Genomic DNA, 24,082 nt, shown 5'->3' with positions numbered 1-24,082 from the left:
GCTTTCCCCACTGAAATCTCCTGGAATTGCCTCCTGCAATCCTCCCCGTAACGCCATCCTCGCTGGCACGGCGGTGGCAGCCGGGCGGGCGAGTGCCAGGGATTAAACACGATATTTGTGACCTCCGGGAGAGCAAGGGCAGCGTCTGGGCAGAGCCCGGAGTTCCAGGGATCTGGTTTCACAATGCCTTTTGTTCCCGGCCCTCCCTGCTCGCCCACCGCGCTCCTGGGCGTGCGGAGGGGACAAAGGCGGGCAGCGAGGCCAGCAGCCCGCACGGCCACCGGGTCCTGGCCATGAGCTTGGGGCGCTGCCGGGCATCCTTGGGGCTGGCAGCACCATTCCCACCCCAGCGTGAATCCTCCCCCAGCCTCATCCCGGGCAAGGCGGGAGGGAGCGGGCATGAAATGAACGGGCTGAAGACAAAAGGGAACCGCCCGGTCCCGGCAGCCACAAGTCCTGCTAGCAGACATATCAGAGGTTTTGTGGGATTGATGCCCGTGGGTTCCTCGGGTCTTTCTGCCGAGCCAGAGCCCGGGCAGTGCGAGCGTCATCCCTGCAGGATGTGTCCCCGGGACAGAGCCCGGAATCGGGAGGGTTAAATCTGCGTGTCCCACGGGACCGGGGCGAGCAAATGCTCGGCTTAAGTGGGTGACAGGTGCCTCGGTGGGGGTGACACATGAGAGAGGAGCTCTTGGTGCCCGCCCGGCTCTGCATCCGCCTCTGGGATGGGGCGGCAGCTCCGGGGATGTCCCCGCTCGGCCACGGGCCGGGTGACCGGGGAGCCGCTGCTGCTCCGGGAGCATCCCAAGGGAGGCGATCCACGGGCTGGGAGCCGGAGCCGAGCACCAAGGGGCTCCCCAAAATCGCCTGGAAGCACCGAGGAGAAACATCCGTGTCCCAAAGCTTGGGGGATTCTAGCAGGGGGTCCCCTGGGGCCAACCCCTCCCAGCGGAGGGGACAAGCCCGGCGCCAGCCCGAGTGACAAAGGCAGGTGGGATTGTCCCCAAGCATCCCCGGTGTGGGAGCTGGGGGCCACCGGAGCTTGGTTAACCTTGAAACCCTGCCGGGCTCACATGTCACGTCAGCCGGTGACAACAACAAGATTAGAGAGAGAGAGGGACAGAGAAAGGCAGAGACAACAGGGTTGGGGGCGGCCAAATTACCTATTACAGCCAAAAGTGGGCATGGGGCTATTTTTAACCCCGAGGGGGGTGTATTTATTGTTCCAGCCGGGGGGAGGGAGGGAGTGCCTCTGGGACACCCCTCACGGTGACATCGGCAGCTGAGCAGAGCCATGGTGAGTACTGAGAGAGCAAGAGAGAAAATTAATTTGATTTTTCACCAGAGTAGCTTTAATGGGCAGGGGGCAAAGGAGGCAACAAGGAGTTGAGGGCCAAGGGTCTTGTCTGCCTTGGAAAGAGGGAGAGAAAACTGGGGAGCATCTGGGTGGATCAGCAGAGTCTCACAGGGAACAGAGAGGTGTCCCCCATGCTAGCAGAGCTTTCAAAGGAGGGCAGATGGCTTTAGGCTCCAAATGCCATTTTTTCTCTTTTCCCTTCCTTGGTGCAGTGAGAGGAAAGGCCGTTCTGTGCCCCCAAAATCCTCCTCCTGACAGACCCCCATGAGGGGAAACAGCTGCAGGAGCAGGCACTGGAATGAGGGATAATGGGCTGGGTGGGACAGTGAGGGGCTCTTCAGTCCTCTTTAAAACACACATTGACCCATTTCTGACTGTTCCAAGCCTCAGTGCAGGAGGAGGCAGATTTTTAATTAAGCCATATTTTAATATCTGCACAGCAGGGTAAAGAAGCACCGACCAACCACAGCCCTTATGTGCAACCTCAGCAGTGCTCCCAAAACCAGGGTTCCAACGGGGATATCTCACCCCAGAGCTGACCCTTTTACCTGTCAGTGGGAGAAGTGATTTCCCTCCTCATCTTTCCTTGGACCTATTTGGCTAAATTCGCCAGGAGCTGAAATTTAAGCAGGAATCTTAATGCCCCTCAGTATCCCAGAGCTGCAGGGAGAAACCACCAAGTCTCCAGGAAAGAGAACCCCAGCCCAGAGCTCCCACCAGGGAGTCATGAGTAAGAACAGGGCACTTCCACGCTTTAATCTCACCCCATAAAAAGCCAGTGAGCTCATGGTGCATACCTGGACTCCTGCAGGCACCCAAGAAAGCCAAGAAGAGGATTGAGGGTGCCAATTCCAATGTCTTCTCCATGTTCGAGCAGGCCCAGATCCAGGAATTCAAAGAGGTAGGTGGGTTTGGTGGGAAGGGCCGAGGGTCCTGGATGTGATGTGACCTTCAGCTCTTTCCTTGGTGCTCTCAAGTGACAGCTGGCTCACACCAGGAGGCAGCAGGCCTGGTTTTGGGTCGTTTTATTTTAAAAGTGAGAATAGCAACTCAGCGACGCCGTTAAATCTGGCAAAGCCTCCAAGCTCTCAAGAGGCAGATTGCCTCAGAGGATTCCCTCAGCACATCCAAGGGAGCTGGGGCACATCTCCCAGCTCCTGCCACCTGCCTGGCCAGGAGCTCTCAACCCCTGCATGGCAGGCACGGTGTCCTGTGCAGATCCCAGTTCCAGGGATAACTGGCCCCAGTGGGAGGAGCTGGTGGCCCAGGCTGGCCTCTCTGCCTGGTGTCATAGTGGAGTGAGAGGGATTTGGCCAAGGAAAGGGTTTGTACAACTCTGGGGTTTGGCTTGCCATCAGCCCAGGGTGCTGTGAGGGATTAGGGTGAGTGAGACCCCCCAGAGCCCATCCTGTGAGGATTCAAAATGCCCTTATCCCATCCAAGCTGAAAGGAGAAGGAGAAAGGTGCTGAAGCCTTTGCAAAGGCTGACAATTGTCCCTTTCCCTGTGCTCCCTGCCCTGCTCCTGTGCTTCCAGGCCTTCACCATCATGGATCAGAACCGGGACGGCTTCATCGACAAGGCAGATCTGAGAGACACCTTTGCTGCCCTTGGTGAGCCCAGCTTTGGCAGCCTCCCTCCCCTCCCCAGCTTTGCCAACACCAGACCTGTGAACTGAGAAACAAGGCAGGGTGGGGCATTTAACCAAGCCCCTGTCATTCACCTGATCTCCCGTTTTGCCAAAATCCTCCTCATCCCAACCCAAGGCTGCCAGCCTGGGAGATCCCTCGTGGGTGACCTGGAGCAGCTCCCACAGCAGCGCTGGTTCATCCCCTTGGCACTGGAGCCACTCCTGGATTACACAGCCCAGCAGTCCCTGCCTTTCCCAGTTCATCCCCTTGGCACTGGAGCCACTCCTGGATTACACAGCCCAGCACTCCCTGCCTTTCCCGTGCTTAGGAGCACCTGGCTGTGCCCATCCCACGGCATCCCAGGGCATGTGGGCATTAAGGGGATTTAGGGGATTTGTGGGAGGCTGTGACTCTGCAGGCTTGGCTCTGCCATCAGAGGTCAGCATGAATCAGCAATGGAGCTCCAAGGACAGCCCAGCCTCGGGAGAAAGGATCGTAGGTGTTCAATCCTGTTTGCTTTTGGTGCTGGGGGACAGGGAGAACCCCAGTGCTGCTGGTCTTGGCCCACATATTCCAGGGAGGGCTAAAAGAGGCTGATCCATGGGGCAGTGAGGCAAGGAAGCAGCACAGCTCAGTGCTTTCATCCTTTTCTGTGACCCTGGAGCCTGAGAAGCCAGAGCTGGAGATAATTCTCTCACCTCACTGCTGATACCTCCATTCCTTGTCAGAGGTGGCTCCCCAGGAATGTGCTATTTCCCTTCAGTGGGGAAAAATCCCCCAGGAAAGGGTTCTGTGGTGTGTATTTTTAGCCCCCAACACGCAGAGCAGGACTCGGATCCATGACTGACCCATAGCTGCTCTCCCCAGGGCGCCTGAATGTGAAGAACGAGGAGATCGATGAGATGATAAAGGAGGCACCGGGCCCGATCAACTTCACCGTGTTCCTCACCATGTTTGGGGAGAAGCTCAAGGGTGAGAGGGCACCTGGGCAGCTGGGAGTGCTCACTGGCCCCAAAACTCCTGCTGATTTGCAATACCAACCACCCCTAGGTCCAGAGATCCAGATCTTATCCCACGACTCCCCAAACTGTTGGGGGGTGTGAGATGGTCTCTGTGCCTCAGTTTCCCCAGGCATTTACAAAACCCAAATGGCTGTGCTGCTGCTGCTGCTGCTGTCCCATAGGAAGAGGGGACAGCTCCTGGAGCGCCTCTGAGCCTGCTGACACCAGCAGTGCCAACAGGGGCCCCCCTGCCTACAGGCAGACTCTGACCCATCACCCCATCTGGCTGCACCCTGAGTCACATATTTAACCCAAGGAATGCAGATCTCCAAGAGGCTGCAGGGCCCCAAGGGCTGTGCCTGGAGCTCTATAAATACCCCCAAGATTAGATAAATGCCGGATGCCGGAGCGGTGGCGACAGCGCCTGCTCTGTGCTCACACCACCACACTATGGCTGCTCCTCTACGTGCCACCAGCTTCACTCAGGTCTCCAGCTGCAGGGCCAGCATTCCTGCAGGGGCCCCACTTTCCAGTCTGCCCCCCATTTTTCCCCCGAGGCTGGGAGAAGCCGGAGGTTGCCATTGGTTTCCTCCTTTACCATCTCCAACGGCCGTGGCTTTGTCACCTGCAGGTGCCGACCCGGAGGAGACAATCCTGAATGCATTCAAGGTGTTTGATCCAGAGGGGAAAGGCCTGAAATCTGCCTAGTGAGTGCAGGGGTACCTGGGGCAGGGAGTGGTGGTGGTGTCCCCATGAGGACCTGCCCAGTGCTCACCACACTCTCTTTTTGCAGCATCAAAGAAATGCTGATGACGCAGGGGGAGAGGTTTTCCCAGGAAGAGGTATGATCTCCTCCCCACCTTCTGCCAGCCTCCCTCTATCCCAACAGACCCCATCCCTCCTCCCAGCCCTCCCATGCCACCTTTTGTCACGGCTCTTCCCTGGCAGATCGATCAGATGTTCGCTGCCTTCCCTCCGGACATGTCTGGCAACCTGGACTACAAGAACCTGGTCCATGTCATCACTCATGGTGAAGAGAAGGACTAGCCCAGGCTCAGGGCTGGGGCTGGCACTGCAAGATCACCTCTCCCTAGGTCACACGGGGGTTCCCTTTCCTCTTCCCCTGGAGAGGCATGTGCCTGGGAATTTGGCACGGGAATGGCATTCACATTAAAAGGCCTTTTGGCAAGAGGAAACCCAGCTGCTGGTGTGAGCAGTGCTTGGGCTTGCGCGGTGTGGGAGCCCTCAGACCCTTCCAGACCCTGCTGGCCTCAGCACCCCTGACCTACTGCACGTCACCCTCATGTGTCCTCGAGTCCCTCTGCCTCCCACTCCCACTCCCAGCCCCAAACCAGCCTGTTCCACACTGGGCTGTGCCCATCCCACCTGGTCCCAGGGCCAGCACTGAGCTCAGCTTTCCTTTAGGCAGCAGAGAGTTGTCAGATTCTGCCAGTTTAGCAGGGAACACCCCACGAGCACACTCATTCCCTGCACCCCACCTGCCAGGCCCTGCCCTCGGGCACGGTGCAGGATTGGCACCGTGGTCCCCATCTCTGGCTGTGGGGAGTGCCTTGGGTTGTGTGACAGGGATGTCACCCTCTGCTAGAGCAGCTGATCCCGCCCTGGCTGCAGGTGCTGTCAGCAGTGGGTGAAGCCATGCCAAAACATCACCTGGTGAGGTTCTGAAGCCTGTGAAAGGTGTTGGGCCCCTTCCAGAGAAGGAAGATGGAATGATGTACAGGATGCAGAAGCTCAAGAATGAAACAGCTTCTTTAATTCCCTGGTGGGCTCTTGGACTCTGATGGGCTCCTGGAGCCTGATGCACTGTGTGATGTGAATCTCCTCCTCCTCTTGCCCGTGCTGGGGGGCCTGCTCACCTCCTCCTGCTGCGTCTGGATAACGAGCTCACGCAGCTCAGCCCTGCCCAGCGGCTCTTCCACTGCCCAAGAGAACAGCCATCCCATAATACACCCTTTTACAGGCCTCACATCCCTCATACACACTTTTACAGGCCTCACACCCCTCATACACCCTTTTACAGGCCTCACACCCCCCGGTGGGGCAGGACAGGCTGGAAGGGATGCTCTGGGGAGGACATGTGGCAGCAGGGCTGGGCCAGGCAGCCACGGGGGATTGGGAGCGGCTGCTGCCCAGCCATGGCCCCTCTCTCCCCACTCCCTGCTCACCTGTTTTGGGGTCAGTGGTCTCCTCCAGGTCTGGGGGGGGCGGGCAGAGCTTGGCCCTGTCCGTGGTCCAGAGGAGGTTGGAGGCTGCCCGGAGGGGGCTGACGAAGGCCTGGGCGCGCTGGGTGCGGTCGAGGGAGGTGTAGCGCAGCAGGGACTCCCTCAGCAGGAACTCCTTGACCTTGTTCTCCACGGGACCTGGGGGGAAGGAGCCACAGTGTCCCTCCCACAGGGTCCCTGCAGCAGGACCCTGCCCAAAGCCAGCCCTGGCTGCCTGCAGAGCAGGGGATCCACTGGCTTCCCTCAGGGCAGCCTGACTCCCTGGCTGGGTCATGGAATCATAAAATCACAGAGTCGTCAATGTTGGAACAGACCTCCAAAATCATCAAGTCCAATACTGAATATTCCCTGCCTGTTAAAGCATACCACCAAGTGACACATCCCCTCTATTTTTGGAGCACTTCAAGGCTGGTGACTCTACCACTTCCTTGGGAAGTCTGTTCCAATGCTCGACCACTATTTCAGTGAAGAAATTTTTCCTAATATCCAACGTGAACCTTCCCCCTAGTGCAATTCCCCTTGTCCTCTTGCTGGCTAGCTGGGAGGAGAGGCCAACTCCCATTGCACTTCAGCACCCAGAGCCACAGTGAGGCTTTGGGGATCCACTGGGATTTTAAAAATCCAAATTAGCTCCTAAATTTGCTGGGAATTTGGCATTGCAAATTCACTATAGGGCACGCATGACTGATGGGACAGGGGAAAACAAAATCTCAATTTAAACACAGTGTGAGCAGGTGGTGCACAGGACTCCCCAGGGTGGTGGCACAGGAAGATGGGCAGCCCTGACCTACCAAAAACTGGCACCAGGCTGTCCCCAAGGGGCTTCACGATCTTTGTAGTGTCACACTCCATTGCCTTCAAGAGGGTCTCAATGCGAGACTGGATCTGTCCCAGGAGTTGGCTGCTCTCCTTGTATTTGTTCTCATACTTGTTGGCTTCCTCGGTGGTCTCTGCTATTTTTGCCTACCAGCAAAGGTTTTTGTGTCACAAAGGTGTCCCACCAACCCCTCGCTGATCCCACCACCCCAGTGCTGCCCAGTTCCAGTCTGGAGAGAGAATCACAGGATGCCAGAATGGGTCAGGTTGGAAGGGACCACAATGGGTGGTCTGGTCCAACTTCTCCTCAAGCAGGGTCATCCCAGAGCACAGGGCACAGGATTGTGTCCAGAGGGTTCCTGAAGGGTTCCAGAGGGTATCTCCAGCTGCCCATGCTGGCCCAGGGCTGGCAGGAGCCCCACAGCCACCCTCTCACCCTGCAAAACCTTTGCAGGACCCTTTTCTCCCCACACCTCTCCAGCCACTGGCCAGAGCAGCATTTACAGGACCAGACTCCCTGAGACAAGTGCTGGGACACACAGGGATGTGCTGCTCTTCCAGAAGGAACCCATGGACACCATACCTCCAGCTCCTGCAGGACCTGAATCTGGGTTGTCTCTGCCTGCTCCCTCTCCGTTGTGATGGCCTCCATATCATCCTGTGGGATGGGAACACCAGCACATGGGGTGGGCACCGATGGAACCCCACCTGACCGGCCAGATGGAGGCTGGGGACAGCCCAGGGAGCAGGGACACCTCCAGGGAAATGCAGAAATCTCGGGAAATGCTCCCAGCTCCCCGGGACCCTGCAGTGTTTTTGCTGGGTACACGGTGGCAGCATTGAGACACGTTTAGCTCCAAGAAAACAGCGCAGTTTTGGCTTTGGCTGCTCCTTTGCATCCCCCTCATCCTCCCTGTGTGGCTGGATGCGGGCAGTGATGAAGGACACTCGGGAGAGGACAAACCCACCCTGCCCCAAAATCACTGCCTGGAAAAGGCAGGAACAGACCTGGATCGCCTGGATCCTCTGCCTGAGACCCTCATTCCTGACGTTCAGCCTAATGGCGTAGTTAAAGAGGATGAAGAATCTTCTGTCCTTTTCAAGGAACTCCTCCAAGAAATCATCGATGTCTCCGTCCGACAGCTCCAGCAGGCGCTTGTAGGCCACCTCATAGCTCTCCTTTTGGCTCCTTTTGGCCCTCTCAGCTGCCTCAAAGGCTGAGAAAGAGACAGAGAGCTGTGGTTGCCCTTTGCAGAGCCTTCCCTGCAGTGCTGTGGGGTTTGGTGCAGGGCTGGGGCAGGAGGGAGCAGTGCTGGAGGGGCAGAGGGAGCCTCTTCCACCAGGAAACTAAGCAGGGATGTCATGGGAATGGAGCAAACACCATGGATTCCCTCCCAGGAGGACAGAATTATTAGATTAGATTAGATTAGATTAGATTAGATTTTAGGAAGAAATTCCTCCCTGTGAGGGTGGTGAGGCCCTGGCACAGGGTGCCCAGAGAAGCTGTGGCTGCTCCATCCCTGAAAGCGTCCAAAGCCAGGCTGGATGGGGCTGGGAGCACCCTGGGATAGTGAAAGGTGTCCCTGCCCATGGAGGGGGTGGAACTGGATGAGTTTTAAGACTCCTTTCCAACCCAACCTGTTCTGTGGTAAAAGGAGCCATGGTTGCACACAGGAGCAGCTCCCTGTCCCGAGGGCACCCCAAGACACCCAGTCTCACTCAATTATCACTGTTCAACCTTTTTGTTTGTAGGGTGAAGGTTGGGTGGGGAGGTTGTGGGCAGGGCAGGTTTTCTGCCTTTGGGGTGCAGTTCTATAAACCACCACGAGCAGCCCAGCCCCATCAACTCCGCAGATTTCGGGTTTGTGGTCCCGGTGCCACAGATCCTCCTCTGTTACCTTCTCTCTCTTTGGCCTGTTCCTTCAATACAGAGAGGTCTGCACATTTGCTGAGGAAGAAGTTCTTCAGCCTGGTCTCCTGGTGCAGGGCACACTTCCTCTCCAGCAGCCTGATGTTGTACTGGATGGTTTCCCTGTAGCGCACGTCCCGGATGTCCGAGATCCGCCCCAGATCCTCCATCCTGCACACGGACAGCAGCTCTCACACCTTGTGTGTGCACAAGGCTCTGTGCTCCTGGCCACTCCCAGGAGGGCCAGGCCTGCCAAAGCCCCTGTGGTGCTGTGCCCCTTCCCAGATCTCATCTGGATGGAGTGGAGTCAGTCCAGAGGGAATTCACAGCCACTAACACAGATTTTGGTGAGGTTTTGTACTTGGGAATAGTACCCAGCTCAGGTGGGACTCGGAAAAAACTGGCTTCTCCATGGGGCTGTCCATCCCATCCAAAGAAACATCTGGGACAGATGGAATTAAACACCCTGGAGGTACCAGTCTCCCCACACTGACCAGGCACCCAACCCTTAGCACCCAGACCCAGATGGGAGTGGTGAATCCTCCCTCTGAAGCCTCAGCTGGTCTCTGTGTTTGAACACTCATCACTGGCACCACCCAGCAGCCCCAGGTTGTGCCCAGAGGGCTGACAAGGCCCCGTACCACTGCTCATAGTCCTCCGTGGCTTGCTCGATAGCAGCCTCCAGCAGTTTGTTCTGCTGAGCCAGGCTTCTTTCCAGCTTCCAGTAGCAGTTGTCATAAATGGCTTTCTGGATCTGCAGGCTGGCAGTCTCCTCTCTGAGCTTGTTGTTCCTGGTCATGATGGTGTTGTAACGCACAGTGACCTGGGGAGAGCAAAGCAAAAGCTCTGGAACTGGTGGGGAACTGGGGAGGTTCAGGTCGCTGCTTAAAGACCTCGACCAGGGCAGGGTCAAACACAGCCCAAGAGATTTGAAGCTGTCCCTGCACTGTCCTCCTCCCCAAGAGAGGAAAGGCAACAGAAGACCAGGTTGATCACAACAGAGACCTGGAGCTGGCTTTGTCCAAGACAAGGTGGCTCCAGGCAGCCCAGTTTGATCACAAAGCAGGTGCAGACCTTCAGGCCTCTTGGCACAGCCCAAGTGCTGCATTTGGGTCACCAAGCCTGAAGGAGCCTTTGAGATATTCTGGGAATGATCAGGCCAGGGGAACAAGCCAGGTGCTCCATGCAGCTTGTGTCAAACCAAACACATTTGCACCACTGAGCTTTGTCCTGACCACAAAGGTCCCAGGCCCCTGTGTGACCCCACACACATTCTCCAAAAGTCTCCAAAACGTTTCCTTACATGACTCAGACGCATCTCCAGTAACTCAATCTTCTTCTGCAGGTGTTTGTGGCTCTTTGCTTCCAACTCCCTCCAGTTTGTGTCTCTTTGATTCACTATCTTTTTTTCCAGCTCTACAACCTGCACACACAGACAGGGAAAAAAAAAAAAACAGGAAGTATAATCTCCACCCCTACATTCTGGACTTTTGTCAGGACACAGAGCCAAAGAAAATCCCCTCTGTTGATCTGAACTACAGCAACCCAGTCATTAATGAGCTCTCAGTTATAGGAGCAGCTTTAATCCCAAAGGATCCCACCCTGCACATGCAGAAACATGAACTGTAACTGGGAATGGGGGTTTTTTGTGTCATGAAAGAAGTGCAGCTGTTTCTGGAGGGAGCTCCAGCAGGTGCTGAACATGGCACAGCAGCACCTTGCAGAGTGGAAGAGGCAATGAGGATGGGGCTGTGGTAGAGGTATTGTGCTAGCCAGGCAGGGATCTGTGCAGTCCTCCCTGGGAATGAGTGGAGGAAAACTTCTGCCAGAAGTGGGGAGATTCCAGAGGAAATAAATGCATGGAAGAGTGAAGCAGCTGGAGAATGGTGAGGCAGGGGGCAGGTGGGGGAGGGATGACTCAGGCAGGTCAGAGTTATCATCATCCCTGACAGAAAGCTAACCCTGCTGGGAAAGCTCTGCAGCACCTCCAGCAATGGCAAACTACCCCAGCATGTTCCCTGGAGTCCAGCTTGGGCAGCTGGCTCTGAGAACAATGCCCAAGGGAACTGTCACTTCCACAGCCCACGTTTCCCTTGGCTTCCCCCCTCACTCCTGCTCAAATCCAACCAGATCCTCAGGAGAAGGGATGGGGCATCCCTCAGGTGATGCTGTTCCTGTATTTGCCACACCTCAGACAGCACTGTTCCTGTTTTACCTCTTTTTTAGGAGAATAAAAAGAAGTGAAGGGAGAAGGAGAGGGATGTTTGTGCCCCCAGGCTGGTGTGTGCCACCACACAGGGACTGGTGCAGGGACCAGTGGGACAAGGTTGAGAGTCCAACCTCACTTTTCCAGTCAGTGCTGCTGACTTGAACGGGAGCCTGGTTCTATTTGTCACTGTCATGTGCCACTTGCCAGGAGGAATATTCCAAGGGCTGAATTAAATGTGTTCTACACTGAGGAGTTTCAGGCACAGGTCTCACTCTGTGACTCTGCCCTGCTGTGCTCAGGCAGGGAACAGTCCAGATGCTCTCACCTGCTTGGCCAGGTCAGCTAACTGGGCTTTTCTTTCTTTGATCAGGGCATCATTCTGCATCCTGGTCTGCAAGAGGCTTCGGACCTTCATGCGATTTCTGCTTTCCACCAGGACACTGCTCGGTGAATAGATCTGGCTCAGCGTTAATGTCACATGTCTGTGCTCTTGCTTCAGATCAGCTATTGCTTTTCTGCAAAAATGGAACAACAAATGACATTTAGCACATCCCATCTGCCAGGGCAGCTCCTTACCCTTCCCCATCTCTGCTCTGTGGTCCCCAGATCTCTTTATCAAAAAGGGATAGCAATCCCTTGATTGCTATCAAAAAAGAGGGAGCAATATTTTGTATGGGCAGATGAGATAGGACAAGAGGGAATGGATTTAAGCTAAAAGAAGAGAGATTGAGATCAGATGTTAGGAAGAAATTCTTTGCTCAGAGAGTGGTGAGGCCCTGGCACAGGGTGCCCAGAGAAGCTCTCCCATCCCTGGAGGTGTCCAAGGCCAGGCTGGACAGGGCTTGGAGCAACATGGGATAGTGCAAGGTGTCCCTGCCTGTGGGAGTCCATAAATCTGTGACTTTGGCGTGGAGGAACTTCCCAAGCTCCAGGCAGCCAAGCAGAGCTGTACTCACTCCTGAGCCTGCATTTGCCGCCAGATATCGGCATCGAAGAATTTCCTCTTGTGGGCCTCATGATGGAAATTAGTCTGCAGGTGCCTGATCTCCACTTTAGCCCTTATTTCCTTCTCCTTTTCGGGGAGATCCAGGTCTGCTGAGGCTTCTCTCCTCTGCCACAGACAAGGGAGGGTTTGGTCAGTCGAGCAAACGCAGCTGGCAGTGGCAGCAGCTGAGCAGCAGCAGCTCCAGCTCTTCCCTGGCACCTGGGATCTCCATCACCACCCAAAACACACAGTGCTGGCTGAGCTGGAGCCAGCACCTCCATTCCAGGACAGGGAGAGACCTCCACCAGTGAAGAGGACAGGTGATGGCAGGTTGTCACCTCTTTTATCACCCAGCACAACAGCGAGGACCACGTGAGTGAGAACCAGAGCCACTGGTGCTGGGGACATGGATGAGCCCAGGAGTGGAGCAGGAGTGGAGCAGGAGTGCTCCTGTCCCCGACCATCAGAAGGTGACTTCAAGCTGAGAAACTGCCCAGCAAGCAGGCACTGAAGGCAGTTAGACCCACCACTACCTGTGTCCTCAGCTGACTCAAATTCCCCAACTCTGCCTCTTCCAACACCCAAATCTCCTCATTCCTGGCACAGGAGAAGCAGCCCCAGTGCTCCCCAGCACCTTGCTGGCAGGAGCAAACCTGCTGGATGTTTATTTCCATGGCTGAGATCCCCACAGCAGATCCTCCATAGTCCCTGTGAAGCTCAGCTTTAGTTTGTCCTTCTATTTTACCTTCATTTTCCCCGTCTAACTCTGCTGGTTGCTCTGTAGACGCCTTGGGAAGGGAACAAGTGAAACTCTGCAGGCACAGGATTGCTTTCCAAGGAAAGAAATGAAACAGGAGTAATGGGGTGGCTGTGTCCTCCTGCCCATCCCTCAGCACCCGCTCGCGTGTTTGGCACATGAGGAAACCATCACAGATGGCTGCAAGAGGAATAAAAGGAGAGCATTTCTGGTGATGTCATCGTGAAATTATCGAGTTTTATAAGTAGGGGAAGAACAGATGGTTTGAGCTATTCCATCCCATTCAGTACCTGGGTTTCCATAGAAATTCCAGCGAGGCCAGTCCCCCCCACCCTGTGCCTGCAGAGCACCTGGATTCAGCACCCCTGTCCCAGGAGGGCACTAGAGTGGACCCTGCAGCCCTTACCCCCAGAGCTGGTCCCCAGCAACCACACTGCAGTCCCTTGGGTGTCCCTGTGTCCCCTGACACTGCTCAGCCCCACACAGGGCACCTTCCTCTCCAGCCAGGAGACAGAACCACAGTGGCAGTCAGGTTTTCCCAAAGATCCACCCCTATTTCCAGCAAGAAGCTCAGGAGAGGGAAGAACCTAGAAGAGAACTGGTCCCAGTCCTGCCCTGCACTGGCCCAGGTTCCACGGTTGCCATGGCAGCATCACCACAATGGAGTGAGGATGGTGCCCCGTGATGGACCAAGCAAGGAGTTGCTGGGACCTCACATTACATGGACCAAAGGGGTTTCTGTGCCCCAAAACCAGCCCTGAAGCTCCAACATCTCCCTGGCTGTGTGTCCACAGCGAGGAGAAACCCTCATTTGGAATTGAGCCATAACCTGGCATTCAAAGCCTCTTGCTCCAACAGGGGCAGCCAGGGGTTCACCATCCCCAGCAGTGCTTCAGGATTAGGGCTTCTGCTCGGTCCACATCCAGACTTTGTGCCTTCCAGCCTGGTTTTTATCTGTTTTTTTTCATAAAGGAGCCATCACCACCTCACTGCCACCACTGCTGGCATCCAGAGCAGCAATGGCTGGAGCTGCCAAAATGGGGAAGGACCCTGGGGACAGGGACCTGTTAGGTGGCTGATTAGGGGACAGATTGAGGCTTCATGCCCACTTCTCTCCTTCCCATGCAGGGAAGCACTCAGGAGCTGTGGACTGAGTCATAAGGAGCCATGATAATCCTTTCCCTGTAAGCTGGAGCGCGTGGCCAGCTCCTTCCCAGGCACTGCACAAACGCTGAGATCCCTGGAGGGCAGCAGCACAGGGGCTGTGTTTTGTAGCCCTGGAGATGCTTACTCAGCTGTGGGCTGAAGGGGAGAGGAGCAGAGCTGAAGGTGAGCAAAGGGCAGCCTGTCCCAGTTTGCAGGGCTGCAGCGAGTTCAAAGCCACGAGCAAAATCCCCGAGCAGAGCATCGGCGCCTCCCCGTTATCCCAGAGACTTTGATGAGCTAACAGCCCAGCCACCAAGTTCCAGCCTAATTCCCAGCCAGACAGGCTCTGAGGAGGCATTTAATTGGAAATCATATTCATGGCAGAAAGCAGAATGTGGTGTTTGATAAGAAAAATCACAACTGAGGGCAGAGCCCTGCTGGGAAGGCACCGGAGCCTGAGGATCCCACCAGGGCTGGGGGAAGCTCCCAGAGCTTTTTGTGCTGTTCCTGCATGAGCAACAGCTCCGTGGGATAATGACAGAACCTCTCCAGGGTGAGCTTGTCACTCAGTCCCAGTGGCTCTGGCTGAGCTATAGGGCACATCCCTTCTTGTCACCCTCAGCAGAAACAGGGCCAAACCCCCAGTTCACAATAGAAGTGGAGGTGCAGGGGTGAACATTTATTTTTACAGAAACAATGCCACTCAAAATCTTGTTTTTTCCTTGGCTTGGACTAGTCCAGCCTCAAAATACAGCCCATATTGTCTGTCCTTTTTGTGTTCTTCTCCATGGACCAATTCTCAATTGTTTAGCAATGAACAAGACAGTAAATTAAACTATTCAGGAGGGCTCTGATTTGGTAGAGTCTGTGTCTGCCTCCCTCATTGCAGAAACACTGATTTGACTAAAGAGGACTTTTTTTCACCCAAACAATGCCTGCCTGTCACACTTGCTCTCAGTGAGGGTGACTTCATTGTCTGGATGGACCCTTCAGCAGAAGAGTATTTGGAGCAGGATGAGATTGTCCATAACATGTGAATCCTAAAAGTCTCCAGCTTCTGGGAGAAACAGAAGAAAAGTGACTTTTTATGCAATTTTCAACTTAACCAATCTTGCCTGATTTAACAAGTACATTTAGCACTGATTGACATGCAGAAATTATTCCTTCAGCAGCAGATCTGGGGGCTAATTAAAACTCATTGTACTATATTAAGGGATGAATTCTGATCTGTGCAAGCAGTGTAAACTTTCCCTGATTCCAGCAATGATTTTCCTGTTTCGCTGGGTCCAGTTCACAGGGGCTGCAGGGGATGATCAGAGCTGGGCTGGCTCTGAGCTGAGCTCCCACCTGGGAGCATCCAATCGACGTCAAACCAAATCTCTGGGGTAAGCTGGAGAATTGGGCCCATATTTTCATGCAAATGCAATACATTCATGTTACTTAATGCCTATTTATAATAAATCCAGAACTTAATTCTACTTAACCCGTCTTTAGTGTTTGACACATGAAATCGGTGAGTCAGAGGGCTATATATGGAACTGTCAAAATTTTCTTTTTTCCCCTCCTCTAAAAGCCTGGATTAAATCATAATCAAACTCCCATCAGCTCCAGCAGCAGTGCTGGGATAAGCAGGAAGATGCTGACAACTGCTAAGGCAGCTGGTGGTGGGGAAAGATCTTCTCAGGCAACAAATTGATGGCTGAAACCTCAGAGAAAAGGTTCTGAATTCAGACATATGCTACGTCCATTTGCTGAAATTGTAGAACCAGAATGGCTTTGGTTGGAAGGAATCTTAAAGCTCATCCAGTTCCACCTCCTGCCATGTGCAGGGACACCTTCCATTATCCCAGGCTGCTCCAAGCCCCATCCAAGCCAGCCTTGGACACTTCCAGGGATCCAGGGGCAGCCATAGCTTCTCTGGGCAACCTGTGGCAATGCTTCAACACCCTCTGAGTAAGGAATTGCTTCTTAGCATCTAATCTAATCTAATCTCTTTTAGTTTAATATTATTCCCCCTTGTCCTATCACCATCTCCCCATGTAAATGTTGTCCTGTGGTCCTGGAGGTATCCCTTGGCCTCCTGGTGTCACCTTACCAAGACCTGGCTTGTGAACGTGTCCCATGAGCACATTTCCAGCCAGGTTTTTGTTTCTTTCCTCTGATGAATGTTATCTTCACATGTGCATGAATCAGCTTTCAACAGGCAAGACCAGTTTTGGTCCAAAACCATCACAAACACATTAAGACTTGTAGACCTGCAGCATTTTGCAACTGGCTTGAGTTTCGCTCCGTGTTCCTTAAAGGTTTAATTTCAGATATGCAACATCTACTCCTCAGATGCTGAGCTGTTCTCTCCCTGCACAATATCAGTTCTTCCAGCCTGTCCTTCCTGGGTGGGGTAGAGACATCTCTGTACAGGGAAATGACTTAAAGGTTTTCAGGGTAATTGGTAGAGGCAAGGGGAGAGGAGGCTGTTGGCTGCCTCCTCGCTTACAGCTGTAATTTCTCCACACTCCAAGAGGAAATTGTCATCGTAATTTCCTGCAGATGGTTTTCTCCTGAATTGCTGACACCAAGTGAAATGTGATTTCCAGCAGTGAACTGTCTCCTCCGTGGCTTTGCTGGGTGTTATTTCAAGCCTTGCTTTAGGAGCAAGTTCCCCAAGCTTTGACTTTAGGAAAGTGAAACTCTCCCACAGCAGGCTCCACCACTCCAGCAGAGCCAAATAACGTGGATTTCACCTTCCTGTGCTAACTCCCAGGCACCTTTGGCTGCAGCAGTTACACTGAATTACTGCTCAAAGGCTGCTTCCACAGGGGTGGAATGCAGGAGGGAAATAGTCAAGGATGTGCTGAAAGCACAGAAAGAAGAAACCTCCAAAAATTTCACTGGCCTGAGGTCAGACCCGGCACGTAAAAAGCACACAGACACTGCAGGATGATTTTAGCTGAAGCACAGAACAGGGGACTCAAGGACAGAGCCATCTCAGTGCCTCTGTCACACGAGGCCATGTCTGACCTGGAGCAGGGTTCTCTGTGCCCGTGTGGGGTGCTGAGCCCTGGCACAGGCTGCCCAGAGAAGCTGTGGCTGCCCCATCTCTGCAAGTGTCCCAGGCTGGACAGAGTTTGGAGCAACCTGGGGCAGTGGGAGGTGTCCCTGCCCATGGCAGGGGGTGGAACAGGAGGAGCTTTAAGGTCCCTTCCAATCCAAATCATTCTGGGATTCTATGATTCTATTACTTTTTTTTTTTTTTGGCTGAATTAGGCAAAACTGCACAAATTTATTCTCAGTGGTGCTGCTGATCCCTCAGCAGCTCTGGAGACATCACACCCAAGCAGGAGGCAGGGGTTTGCTCCAGGCTGGAATATGCAATGCACCAGCTCTCAAAGCTTGGCAGAGCACTTGGCCAGGGCTGAGCTGAGCTAATAAATCCCCACTGTGACCTCCCACACCCCATTCTTCCCCAGGGAAGTCTGTGGGCAACAAATCCAGACTTTGTGCTGGAAACCCTCCATGCCAGACTGGGCTGGGGAGCACTGGGAGGGTGGTCTGTGGCTGAGGAAGCAGCACAGAGAGAGCTGGGAAGGAAATTCCCTTTTCCATGGACTCCAGCGGCTCCATGTCAGCTCTGGGCAGAGCTGGGCAGCACAGGAGAGCACAGCAGGTACAGCCTGGGTTAGAAGAGCTATTTCCAATTAATCATTCCTGATTACAGTCCTGTGCAAGGCTCCTGGTCAGGACTAAAAATACCTTATTAGTTGAACACACTCTGCAAGTGGCTTAAGGCAACTGAGGATTTGCCTCTATAAGATCACTCAGGGAAACTGTTCTGAATTAACATTTAAAGGCAATTAATTAAATTGCTGTATGGGTGTTCTGCACCATCTGCATCCCATTCTTTTCTTTTCCAAACCAAATGAAGGCCACTTGATCTCTGGGTTAATCACAGGAGCAAAGAATCCTGGGGAGCCCACAAGCCCCATGAAAAGAAGCACGACTGAAATAAATCTTCCTGGATGAATTGCAGCCCAGGCCCAGCCTGCTGTGGGGATGCTGACACGGACAGTTCCAGAGCTTCCTCTCTCCTCAGTTTTGGCTTTCTGGGAGAAGTTTGGGCGCTCTTGCTCCCTTCCAACAGCAATCACAGCGCCGGGAAGAAGCTGAGTGCACTGGCTGCTCTGCTGCAGCTCAGTGACGCTCATGCCTGATTAAGTAGGTGACGACACCAGGCAGGAAAAGCTCGGCCAAGCACAGGCAGAGCACCCAGAGTGGATCCGAGCGGCCCTGCCCAGGATTAGCTGGAGCAGAAAGCCGGGCCCAGCCAGCAGGTCCATGGGATGAGGCAGAGCACAAAGCTCCCTGGAGAGGAGTCAGCCCAGCAGAAGCACTCGGAGGCTTTTTGTCTGATTTAGGACATGTCTCCTCGTAATTAGCCCGGCTTGGCCCCGCTGTTTTCTGCAGCAGGGTTTCAGACCTGCTCACGCCAGGAATAGCCGCTTTCCCAGGCTGCTGCCGGCACCACAGCCCTGCTCTGGAGCAGGAACAGATTGTTCTGAACAGTCTGGTCCATTTGCCATTCCTCCAAGCTGGCTGGGTTTGCTGTTTATTGCCACTCACTCAGCAAATGATCTTTTGCAAGATCCCAGCTATCAGTGCCTCCCCTCCCGTCTGCTCACGGCTCTTGAGGTTAGTTCAAGGCTTTACAAGAGACATCAGCTGATTTTTGTAATAGTTGTTACTCAAGAGTTCATTTAAATTAAAGCTTCAGCAAAGAAAATCCCAAGGGCTTGGGCTGCATGCTTCTCTTCGTGTAAATTTGAAGCAGCTTCCAAGGAAATGCAGAGGTGACATGAAGCAAAGCTGGGTTATAATGAATCCTCCTGGGTGTTTCCCCACATTTCTGGGACTAGTTCAAAAGGGAGCTGCACAGCTTGGAAATGGGCTGGAAAAGGGAGCCTGTTTCTAACCCTGCTGCTGAAGGAGATTTGGATGTGCAAAAGGGAAGTCATTCCCAGCAGCCAGGAACATCCTGTCCCACCAGCCACCAGTGGTCCCTGTTTCTCCCCCTTGTGCCTTCCCAGGCAGGTGGGGGCAGGCTGGGAAAGGCCAGGAGTGCTGGGCTGGCCAGGGCAGGGGATTCAGGGATGCAGCCATCGCCCGCTCATGGGAGGGAGGAGAGGAGCAGGAGGCAGCAGAGCTGCGCCAGTTGCTTGGCAACTCCCTTGCAAATCTCCATCCTGTCAGAAAACATTTTTTTTCCAGCGATTTGGATGGGTTTTCACAGGCACAGGATCAGGTTTGGATGATCAGGTGGTTTTAAGAAACCTGAGGAGGAGCCAGGCATCCACTTTGACCAGAAGCTGGACCAGGCTGGTCCCTGCTCAGTCCTTGTGTCTCTCCATCATTGCAGGAGCAAGGCTGTGGTGGCATCATCCCCCTGACATCCCATGTCTCAGCTGGCCTTCAGCCCATACCTGGCTTCCTTGAGCCCCCAAACTCAGTGGCCAAACCTGACCTAGAAATCCATCTACCCCTTCTGGGTGGTTACTGTGTTCTGCACTTTGTGTGCAGAGAGGAAGGAGAAGGAAGATGAGCCAGGTTGTTCCTAACTTTTGATGGAGAGCAAGCAAAGCAGAACACTGAGGACCATGCTGAGTTTGGTAGTGGAATTTAAAAAAAAAAAAAAAGAAAAAAAAAGTGCAAAACAGCCCCAAATCCCTGCCAAGAAGGCTGGATCCTGGCACAGACACCATCTCTGTGCATCTCTACTTTGCTCTACTCCCACTTGCATTTCCCATGGGACATGCTCCTGGCTTTGTCACCTTGGAGCTGAAGAGCCAGTGAGGTGGTAGCATGTCCTGCAGGATCCCAGTGTCACCATCAACATCACCATCAACCAAGAGAGGAAGCACGAGCCACCCAAAACTCCCATTCAGCCCCTCTGCACTCCAGCATGAGCCCATTTGAGTGGGAGCTGATTCTTCTGCTCAGAGCTGATGAAGGGGGAATTTCCTCCGGGGAAATGAAATGGTCTCAGCCTGAAAAGGATTTTCTCTTCTGGATTTTTTGGTTGGGAACAGCGGCTGGAATTTTCCTCTCGGCTATGCTGACACAACCCCTTCTCCTCCAGTGTGGGAGGGGAATTTGGCCTGCTGATATTCTGTGCCAAGTTTAGCTCGGGATAATGATACACTATTCGGGTTTCTATAGATCCTCAGGTCACTTTGAAAACATGAATTAATCCTGACAACGCAGCTGTGAGGAAACGGAGGTTTCATTGTCCCTGATTTGAAGAGAAGGAAACTGAGACCTGGGGAGTTCATGGTTTTTGTGAGGTTGCAGAGAAAACAAGCGACAGAGGCTGGGAGCAAAGGCAGGGTCCCGAAAGCCTTTCCGCTCCTCGCCGCGCTGCAGAGCCTCCTTCCCACACAAACCCGTTCTGGAGCATCGTTTTACACCAGCCCAAAATGTAACTCCCTTTTTATATTTAGCTCCCAGGTTCTGTAAAGGGACGTTATGTAACAGACCTCAAGTGTGGCATTTTATAATTTACCAGCTCAACTTGTGTTGCTTCTAGAAAGCCGCCTGTGCGCAGAGCCCTCGCCCATCTCCTCCTGAGCTGGCAAAATATCCCACTGGGCACCCATCTGTGGTTTTAGAGCACTGTGGTGTGCTGTCCCCACGGCCCCAGCCAGCCATGCTGTCTCCCAAGCAATTAGTGCTTGCCAGCTCCATTTTTTAGTGTCAAATCCTCTGCCCTTGCAAGAGAAAGAGAGGAGGCAGCTGGATGTGCTGCTCTTGGAGGGCAGACGCAGCTCTTGCTGGTGGAAAATCCTCTTTTGGGTTGCAGGATGGTTCAACAGGCTCTGAAATCCCAGTGGAAGGTGGGAGGGCACACAGGAACTTCTGCCGAGTTGGTTCCATCCATCCATCCATCCATCCATCCATCCATCCATCCATCCATCCATCCCTCCATCCAGTGAAAATGTGTGCCCCCAAATCTGGGAGTGAGTGGAGGTGAGGCAGCCAGCACCACATGGTGAAGCTCTGCTGCCTCACAGTCCCTGTATCCCTGATGCTCTGGCAGCAGGAATCCTCCCTGGGCACAGCTGGCCCTGCCAGGGGACAGGAATCCACCTTGGCACAGAGCAGAGCAGGCAAACCCCAAACCACATCTGCACATCTGCACTGGCAGCCCACAGACCCCTGCCCCACCCGTGTGTTCAGCTTCTCAGTGCTCTGAACATCTATTGACAGTTTGGAGATCTGGGCTGTGAGCTGGGAAAGGCCAGGGAAGTGTTTTCTGGGATCCTTGCAGGCTGCAGAGGTGCACTGCAGGTAAAGCACCGTTGCAGGGCTGACACCTCCAAGGTGAGCTCTGCTGGCAGGACAAACACGACTGACAGCGTTCCTGGCTCCAGTCCCTGCCTGCAGGCAGAGGCAGGACACACGTTAAGGAATAATTGCTGAAGTGGCAAAACCCCCTGGCTCACCCCATCTCACCCCTCAGCCTCTCTGCTGCTCCCGGGGCCTGGGACGAGCCAGCAGCAGGCCTGGATGGACAGACAGCCCTGCTGTGATCACCTCCAGGCCAGGACAACAAAGTGATCCCTCACTTCTTTCAGCTGAGCTGAGCAACAACGTGGAATGGCCTTAAATCCTCCGTGTGTCTTTTCCAAGTCATTATTTCTGTAAGGATATATAAAAACTGGAGCTCCTGGAAGTTTTGCCATAAGCTTGGGTGCTGGTGCTGATAAGCAGCAAGAGCTTATCCAGCTGCTCTCTTCCCTGTCCCTGCAAAAGCCAAGCACTTGACTCCCAGATTATTTTAACCCTCAACATCTGCAATAAAGAGCAGAATGAACTTGGCATGTGGCTCAGAGAGGGATGAGGAAATGACCAGCAACTTCAAATCCTGAGCTGAAAGAACAGTTTTACTAAAAATACATGCCCAGCCTGTTTCAGCATGTGAGGCTGTCCCTGCCCTGGAGTTTCAGTCACATCTCTGAACATCATCATCAAACAAGTGAAACAGAAGAGCATTAATTAATCAAGAAGTTGATGGCACAGCATTTAAAGGCTGTGCAAGAAGCAGGAGCAGTGAGCAGAGGATTTAAAACGTGGCTTTGTGCTCCTGCTGCAGCCCAGTGGAGCCAGGGACAGCCCTCAGCCTGACAGGCACCTCCAGAGCAGGATCACAGCACAGGGGATGTGTTCAGCCTCCTCGAGCAGACATGGAATTTCCATATCAATCAGAACACAATAAAAACCACCAAACAGGAGGGAGCTCCCACCACACCAGTATCGAGTGTGGAGCGTGTTCTTATTCCCGGCCGCTTGCATCCCTAAGATTTCCAATCTCTCCTTGAAGCCCCGGGGAATTCAGCAGCAGAACCGCAGTTTCACCAAGTGACTCACGCCTCTTCACCTTTAGATTTTATTTCCTCCCCGCTCCCTGCTTTCTCATGCAAATGTTGCTCTGCCAAGGTGCTGCGGCTCCCGGAGCACTTCTGGCATCTCCTGCTGCTGCTGGAAGGAGTGAGTCTGGGTGAGACTGGGCAGGTCCCTGCACTGGCTGGGGCTGGGAAGAGAGGCACTGCAATAGGCACACAATAGGAAATAAATGAGTAATGAAAATAAGCGTAATTGTGCAAAAAAAAAAAAAAAAATTTAAATTAATTAAAATATGTCTGCGGTCAAGCAGAAAAGAGCTGCTGCCATGTACCACCTCCTCCTTCAGAGCTGGCAGAAGGGGCCAGAGCACCCAGTCACAGCACAAAGGACACTGGGCAGTGTGGGAGAAGGACACCAGGTCTGGAAAACGTCATTTGAGCAAATAAAATTTAAAAGGGTGCAGGAAGAAAGAGGGCAGAGGCCATGGTGGCAGCTTGCCTTGTTTTAACCTGTTGCCCAAACTGTTGTGGAAAGAGAGCAGTGAGGATCAAGCAGAGAAGCTGCATCCCAGGGAGTGTCCAAGGCCAGGCTGGACAGGGATTGGAACAACCTGGGGTAGTGGAAGTTGCCCCTGACCATGGCAGGGGTTGGAATGAGATGAGCTTTAAGTTCCCTTCCAACTCAAACCATTCTGGGATTCTGTGGCTGGCAGAGAATCACAAGCTGTGCCAGGACCACCCTATGGCTCATCTGCAGAGCTCATGGCTGAAGGCATCTCCTCATCAGGGCAGGTTCCACAGCACCCAGGACTTGCCTCTCCCATGGTCCTCAAGCCCCCCCACACCACAACAATGAGCAGGTTTTGGGGGTCAGCTCACAGCTTGTGCCCACCCCAATGTTCTCCTCAGCAGTTGCCCCCATGTTGCTGGCCCTGGCACATGCCATGGGTTTCCTTCCTTGGCTGGGGAAGGGCAGTGACCTTGCCACAGCTTCTGCCTTGTGTGTGCCAAATCCCAGCTATAAAAAGGGAGAAAAGTTCAGCTGAAAAATACAGCTCACCTTTTTATAGAAGAATATAGGATCTGATACATTGCAGTTGAAACCCTTCCAAAAAGCCAGGTGGGACTTATTCTCTCTCTCTATATATATATCTAAACAAAACCATTTCTTTCTTTTTTTTTAAAAAAAAAAGAAGAAGAAGGAAAAAAAAAAAAAAACTCTGGCAACTATCCCACGCCGAGAAAGACATTTAATTGAAGGCACACAAAAGGCAGTCGGTCTCACCAGCAACTGCACTTCTATCGCCTCCAGACAGCCTGACGCAGATCCTGAGCTGAGGATGAATGTCAGCTGTCAGGTCCCTAAGGCTCTGCTCTGACCTACATGCTACTGAGAAAAAAAACCACCCAACACTTGTGTGAGGTTGTGTTGGGAGAAGTGACAAAGGGAGCACGGCTCGGCAGAGGGGATGTCACCCTGTGGGGGCTGGAGTGAGGCAAAGCCCCTCTCCTGAGGAGCCTGTGGTGTGAAGCCATTGGTGCATGGAATCACACAGGAGCAGCTTTCACCAGTCCTCTCCTCATCCCCTGTTAGAAAAGTTAAATTCACAGCAGGAACTCTGCAGGGAAGACAAAAA

At 53.6% G+C, this 24,082-nt stretch overlaps 2 protein-coding genes across 2 annotated transcripts; one reads left to right on the top strand and one right to left on the bottom strand.

The window, feature by feature from the left end:
- Positions 1-1,184: 1,184 nt before the first annotated feature.
- On the top strand, positions 1,185-5,082 carry MYL2 (myosin light chain 2). Its single transcript, XM_071444898.1, is given in 8 exon segments — positions 1,185-1,236; positions 1,239-1,297; positions 2,169-2,258; positions 2,893-2,968; positions 3,854-3,958; positions 4,619-4,694; positions 4,781-4,829; positions 4,936-5,082. Coding segments are annotated over 8 exon segments (606 nt in total). The 3' UTR covers positions 5,035-5,082.
- Positions 5,083-5,759: 677 nt separating this feature from the next.
- On the bottom strand, positions 5,760-12,900 carry CCDC63 (coiled-coil domain containing 63). The gene is made up of 11 exons (XM_071445785.1): positions 12,895-12,900; positions 12,121-12,275; positions 11,490-11,679; positions 10,259-10,378; positions 9,597-9,778; positions 8,945-9,126; positions 8,055-8,263; positions 7,630-7,704; positions 7,022-7,193; positions 6,174-6,368; positions 5,760-5,926 (listed from the first exon to the last, which is right to left on the bottom strand). Exons 1-11 carry the CDS (start codon positions 12,898-12,900, stop codon positions 5,760-5,762), a joined length of 1,653 nt encoding a protein of 550 aa, XP_071301886.1.
- Between the last annotated feature and the right edge of the window lie 11,182 nt (positions 12,901-24,082).

The sequence above is a fragment of the Agelaius tricolor genome, unplaced genomic scaffold, assembly GCF_023055355.1.
Source record: "Agelaius tricolor isolate 1412-34295 unplaced genomic scaffold, bAgeTri1.0.p SCAF_20, whole genome shotgun sequence".
Classification (NCBI taxonomy): domain Eukaryota; kingdom Metazoa; phylum Chordata; class Aves; order Passeriformes; family Icteridae; genus Agelaius; species Agelaius tricolor.
Note: the sequence above shows the minus strand (reverse complement) of the source record. Positions and strands in the feature narration are given on the sequence as shown.

Bases quoted from the DNA above. Each gene is read 5' to 3' on its own strand.
- CCDC63 (XM_071445785.1), bottom strand. The intron at 9,127-9,596 runs GTACGGGGCCTT...GTCCGTGTGCAG, and splicing joins ACGGAGGACTATGAGCAGTG to GATGGAGGATCTGGGGCGGA. The intron at 7,705-8,054 runs GTCTGTTCCTGC...CCCATCCCACAG, and splicing joins AGAGGATCCAGGCGATCCAG to GATGATATGGAGGCCATCAC.